The sequence below is a fragment of the Pollicipes pollicipes genome, unplaced genomic scaffold (genome assembly GCF_011947565.3).
Source record: "Pollicipes pollicipes isolate AB1234 unplaced genomic scaffold, Ppol_2.1 Scaffold_4740;HRSCAF=5597_pilon_pilon_pilon, whole genome shotgun sequence".
NCBI classification, from domain to species: Eukaryota; Metazoa; Arthropoda; class Thecostraca; order Pollicipedomorpha; family Pollicipedidae; genus Pollicipes; species Pollicipes pollicipes.
The window spans coordinates 23989464-23996039 of record NW_023596545.1 but is presented as its reverse complement, the minus strand read 5'-3'; the positions used below and the strand labels follow the sequence as shown (position 1 = coordinate 23996039).

The following is a 6576-nucleotide window of genomic DNA, read 5'->3' as shown; positions in this document are numbered from 1 at the left end:
CCTGGGTGCCTGGGTACCGTGGCGCATGGGTGCAAGCCTCTTACCATATACCAGGAGCTTGAGCCGGAGCCCATCTACACCTCCCAGGCATCAAGGACAGCAGCCAAGTCCTAAGCTTAACCAGCGTCTGGCCGGGGTGTAGCGGGAGGGGGGGGGGGGGGGGGGGGGGGGGGGGGGGGGGGGGGGGGGGGGGGGGGGGGGGGGGGGGGGGGGGGGGGGGGGGGGGGGGGGGGGGGGGGGGGGGGGGGGGGGGGCGGGTGGGGGGGGGGGGGGGGGGGGTGGGGCTGTTCACTTCCCTCACAGCAGTTTTTTTTTTTCGAGCACAGGTCAAAAAGAACAATCCCAGTAACACGTCATTTTTGTTGGTCATTTTGGCAGCCTGCGTTCAAAGCTGAAGTTTTCATCTACCGAGGTCAGTGGCTTTGGTCAGGCTAAGGATGTCAACCTCTAAAAGGTTTAAATGCGCCGTCTTTTTGTGGGGATCATTTTTCCTTGTTCACAGTTGTCAATTTTCCTATTTTTCGTGAATGTCGCAAATTTGTACGTATTTTTGTTTAGTTCGGTGTTTGTATGTAACAGAAAAGTCCTAGGTTACGTTCACAACTATTAATGATTGAAGAGCACCTGACATTGGCCCATACTATGACATACCTCCATTGGTGCCCTCTGTAAAGTACAAGTACAAGTACAAGGTACAAGGTAGTATAAGGAGTACAAGATTGCCCCTGCTCCCATCTTCACGGCTGTCCCGGTCTTCAAGCCCGCTCCCTTGTAACAGGAGTCATAGCAGGAGCCCATCTACGCCTACCGTCCCGTCCAGAAGTACAGCAACCAAACTCTGAGCTTCGGATTTCCGGACATTAGTGCTGTTTTGGAATGTATTTATTGTGTGACTGATTCAGCACGCTATTGTTTGCTGTTGTTAGTTATCAAATACATACGGAGTGCACCCAAATCGTCCGATTTTTGGGGTTTTGCGGATAAAGTTCGCATCTAAGAGTCGATACACAATAAACAAGGAAGGTTGAAAATAAAGCACTTTAACTTGTCATCATCTTTTCAGTCTGGGTAGGTCAAAGTATTAACCATAGTTCGCCCATAATTTCTTTTTACTCAGACATGAAACAAGCAAAATAAAAAGCAAGCTTACGGCCTTGTTTGTGTTTCGCAATGCGCTTCTGACTTAATTATTTTATAAGGCACAGCGGTGAGGAAAGTATCGTAGACACATGAATAGCATTCTAGCATGACTGAGAAGTCTGCTGGGGTCAGCTTAATGCTAACCACTTCTAAGTAACGAGTACAATGTTTTCCTGTGATCAAAGATAATGTGCTAAATATCGACGGACACTTAAGCTTGCATAGCTGTTGTACACCATATGACAGTCTCTTCAACGCTTGGTAGTGCTTTTGTAAGCAACTGGGAACAGGCACGTCGGTAATGAAATTATACGCCATCAGCTGCACAAACACGATGAAGATGCGGTTGCACGCGGTGCACTCGTTTATTTAGCCTCTCCTTTACAGACGACAGAAGTCATTGGTCTTAAATGACTTAATGTGACCTTGAGTGAACGAAAAGACGTCACTGACCTGGCATGACTTACTTTGAACTCATTTTGCATAAGAATGAAATCATAATATGCGTTCAATGGAATATGGTAAATCTCAGCTGAACATCACCGAACTAAACAGCCTATTTTGAGCTCAAGATGTGTTTTGCAGAACGCACCCATATAGCTAGGTCATGACCTTGGCCAAGGTCATGTGCGCTGCAGCAATGTGATGCCCGTGCGCGTAAGTACTCTTTTTCTTATACTCAAACGCCAAACTTACACAAGTGTACATACAAAGATGTCTTAGTCGCGAAAAACAACATTGACTTGACCTCAAGTCACTGATCTTGTCCGTTTTCAAAATTGTGAAAGATATCCTGTAGGTGCTATCATGTTCTCTCAGGCACCATCATGCTTAAGGAATAGTAAATAACCTATCAAAAAGTTATGCGTGGTCAATGTCTTTTGGAGGTGGACCCTTTTACCTGACTGAGGTTACTGAACCTAGCAGATCAAACTTCCAATTCGCACAAAGGATGCCAACTGAAAAGCTAAACAGGCACCACTGAAAATTTAGCGTGGCTACAACCCCGCAGTGGAGCTGCGCTCGAAAAATCTTAGAGGGGAAGTCAACTCACTCTCTTCTGGCCGGACACGAACCGGCTGCACACATTGCTATTCCCTATCACTGTTTCGTTACTGAACATTGGAAATGCCTGTCACCCAACTGTTTTGTCTCCTCTACCAAAATTCCCGTGGCTCCCAGCGTTTGTTGACAATCACAGCCAAACATGCAACTGTAAACACTCGTGGTCGAGTGGTCCAGGTGGCCACAGAGAGCTAGGACACCAAATTTACATGGTGTGTTGGCCTGTACATGAACTCCCATAGGTGAAAGTTTGCGGTTCCTTGGTCATGATCAATGGCGCGAACAAGGTTAAACCCAAGGATAGTCTCCAAAATGCCCAGAGAAACCTAGATCCCTACTCTAAGCGAAAGGTCACACGCTCATTTAAGTTCAGTGGCCTTGTTTGACCTTTCGAAGGCCATGGTGACCAAAATAATACAAGACAGCTTTGCGTTTGTATTTGGATAAGCGACAACGATTACGCTAGGCGGTATGTTCCTAAAAACAAATGTTGACCTGGGTCAATTTAGGTCAGTGGCCTATGCTGACCTTTAAGAAGCTCACATGAAATGAACACCAGAAACTATCCTTTACAGCAATCCGCATAGTTATAAGGCCGGTTGGCTTTGACCTTGGTCTGACCTTTATACCTGACTCTAGGTTAGTGAAATTTGTTCCTTCAATCGCTGTGTTGCCCAAGAAAGTATCTCATAGATGTATGGCTTCATCTATCGCTCGATTATGGCATCAGATTGAACGATTCCCTGGAAATTGACTTCGCTGATTCCATAGCATGACTGTTACCTGTCGTAGGTCAGTGGCATTATAAGGTATGTCTACATTTTTACGCCAAACGATTCGCTGTTACACTGTCTATAGACATGCATAATTTGGCACGGCTACGCTGCGCCGTTCGGAAACCATTCCGGAAAACCTTCGGAGGAAGGGTTTTAAAATGACCCCACCCTAGCGCGTGTTCAACGATAGTCAAACTTGTTCGGCGCCGATGTGACTTGGGTGGCTTTTCCTCCTTTCCCCATTTTATTGTTACAAAGATCAGTTTTGACTGTGGCAAATAACACCAGAAGAAATTATTCAAGACACCCCAGAGGAATCACAAGGTCAGTGAGGAAATTATATAAAGTTCCTTTGGACCTCTCGATACATTTAAATAGAACGAGATTACTGCACCAAATAATACAGAACAATTATCATAACCATTCGCACATTTGGCAAAAGGTACCTAAACAGATTGCTTCTGGTATCATGTTAATTTTTACCAAATATTGTGTTCTTTTTGTAAATGTTTTTTGTCACGGTAGCCCCCTTCCTATGTTGAGTCAATCTGCAAATGCTTGGCATGTCTTTCAAATGATAGCGCCTGAATTGCGATAAAGAACCGCAATATGTAGCAGCTTTGAAAAGCACAGGAGGGATGGGCAGATACAAATTAACGCATTTTACCAACAGTAGGTCAAATGTATTTGTCTCGCAGTCGTGACTGTAGTGGCTATACAACACGATCAGCGACAGCGGTAGTCATGAGTGATAGTATACTTATGTTTATTAGTATTTTCCCAGCGACATACTCTCCTCTTGAAGCTTGTCACAAAGAGGCAGCTCAGATTAACTTGAAATGGGAAGTAATTTCTCTGCATAAAAAGCAATTTTGAACCTACCAAATATCCAATATTTTTAAACTCTAACATCGAAGACGCAAATTCAGTCGGTCGTGATCCGGGGAGATCCCTCAATTAATTTTCGAACTTGACACCCCTGGCTACGACGACCGCTTTCTTTTTAGTTCTGGAGCGTTGGGATGACCACTGGAAGTTTAAAATAGAAGACGGAGCCAGCCAGACACTTCGACACTAGACCCGTGAAGCGCGACGAACGAGTAACTTAATGAGTGGTCTTGGATAGAGCAAGATGAGAATATCTCCGTGAGAGACAAGTGTCTCGCTGTCTGCTTTGTGAATGAAGTACACGTAATACAGAGCTGTCCTGCAAAACAACAATTGGAACACTTCTTTAATCCATTTCATAGACCTTTGCAGATGAGAAAGTATGATTGGTTCTGGTTTATCATGGTCGACAAACCATTTATGCCCGGATCGTACACCACGACGCATTCAGGTTTGCATCGTATTTTTCCTCTCGTTGATGTGACAGAGACTGTTTTAGCGTCGTGTTTTGTTGTTATGACAGTAAAGTTTTGTTGTGTCCTAAGACACCACTGCACAATCGCCGTCCGTGACTGCAAATCTCACCCATTTTTCAAAAGTTTTGTGGACTCTTGACATTCTTTGCTCAGCTCTCTGTTAAACCGAACAGCGCCACATGTGCCAGTTTCGAACCGTAGAAGCAAGCGGGACATGATGACGCTATTCTCTGAGTTGCCGTATACAACACGTGACCTTTGCTCAAAAATGACTCCATCAGATTCACAACCTGCCTCTTCAGCTTGGGGACCGCTCCACAATAAGTATCTATGTTCAATAGATAGCCGGTATTTGCATTTGTCAGGGCATATGCTTTTCTGCTGTTCCTGTTGGGCTTCACACGATTGCAAGTCTTGATAGCAGTCACCCACTCGAAAGGAATGACAGCTTCGTCCAGGCTTAGGCTTTGCTCAGATGACAGACGGTTACAAAAGGGTTTTAAAAAACAACTTCAGAAGGGTTTGCATCTCATACAGCCGCAATGCGTCATCTAGTTTGGTGCTGTTGTCTGCGAAGTGAAAAATTGATACATGAAGTAGAGGCGATTGAAAGACATAGCCTCTAAAGTGTGGGTTCTGCCACCATTTTTCAAAAAAATTAAATCCAGAGTCTTCCAGGCATATTCTTTCCAAACTAGTCAGCATTCAAAGCGTCCTTTTTCTCATTTCGGATGGGGTGACAGGAGTCAATTTGCGTGCTATCGCTCTTGTGGTCAGCTGGATGCTGTCCATGCACTTATCTGCGTACAAGTCGGTTTCTTCCACCAGCATATCTCCAAACTCATCAGTGAATATAAAGCCACTGAACTCCTCTACTTCTAACGCCTTCGCCTTTGTGTGCAGATCAGACGAACCAGACAACACGCACGTTATCAATAACGCGGACATGGATATCGCCAGCCTGCAGCGTTCGCCGTCAATTACGGTCATAACGAGGCCTTAACACCTAATGCGTGTTTGTGGCGTTTGCTAGATACCCCATTACGTGCGTCCAAACATTTCGCGTCTTTCTCCAAAAAAGTACAAAATGTAGTTACGACCACCCCCATACACATGAAAAGATTAACTGTTACGGTGACCATAACCTAGATGTGGCAGATCACAGCCGCCGGACACTGACCCCGCCCACCAAGAATGCACACACTGAGCACGGCCAGCCGCCCGGTTCTTACCAAGGCCACGTGCCGCTCCAGATCGGTATAAAAACGAAAGCGTCCGGCGTTTGAACATCAGTCAACAGCTGACCGTCCAGTCGCACGCACACAACCCTCCGTCAGAATGAAGGTCTTCATTGTTGCCGCCATCCTGGCCGTCGCTGCCGCCAGCGACGCCCCGTCTGCCTATCGGGCTCCGTCTGCCTACCACGCCCCCACCGCCTACCACGCCCCTGCCGCCTACAAGGAGCCCGAGTTCGAGCCCTCGCCGTACGCCTTCGACTACTCGGTCAGCGACTACGAGTCGGGCTCCAAGTTCGCCGCCAACGAGAACAGCGACGGCAAGCAGACGTCCGGCTACTACACGGTGGCTCTGCCCGACGGCCGCGTTCAGACGGTCAAGTACACAGTCGACGACTACGCTGGTTACAACGCCGAGGTCACGTACGAGGGCGAGGCCCAGTATCCGGAGGAGCCCGAGTACAAGGCCGCCCCTGCTCCCGTCTACAAGGCCGCCCCCGTCTACAAGCCCGCTCCCGTGTACCAGGAGCCCGAGCAGGAGCCCATCTACGCCTACCGCCCGGTCCAGAAGTACAGCAACTAAGCCCTGAAGTTTAGGATATTACTCTGCTTGTTTTGGAATGTATTTATTGTGTAACTGGTTTAAATGGTCCTTCCATTGTTCAATGTTGTGAAACACCAAATACATTGAGGATGCAAGAATATCCAGCTTGTTTTGGTTCCTTCTCGCACCACAGAATATATATATATATATATATATATATATATATATATATATATATATATATATATATACATAACATTGTGGCGGGAATGGCAGCTCCGACCACGTGATACGAGCTTCTAGTACTTGTTAGATATCTCGTGCCGTGGGAGCAAAAATGTCACGTCTTATTCTAAAAAAGTCGACAGTTAAGCTACGACTGAGCTACACTTGACGAGATCAACTGTGACGATGACCATAACCCAGATGCAGCAGAAAACAGCCGCCGGTCA

At 46.5% G+C, this 6576-nt stretch overlaps 1 protein-coding gene across 1 annotated transcript; it reads left to right on the top strand.

The window, feature by feature from the left end:
* Positions 1-5833: 5833 nt before the first annotated feature.
* LOC119098622 (cuticle protein 7-like) lies at positions 5834-6172 on the top strand (the record flags this gene model as incomplete). The annotated part of the gene is made up of 1 exon (XM_037221595.1): positions 5834-6172. A coding segment is annotated over one exon (330 nt), but the record flags the coding sequence as incomplete, so codon positions are not given.
* Between the last annotated feature and the right edge of the window lie 404 nt (positions 6173-6576).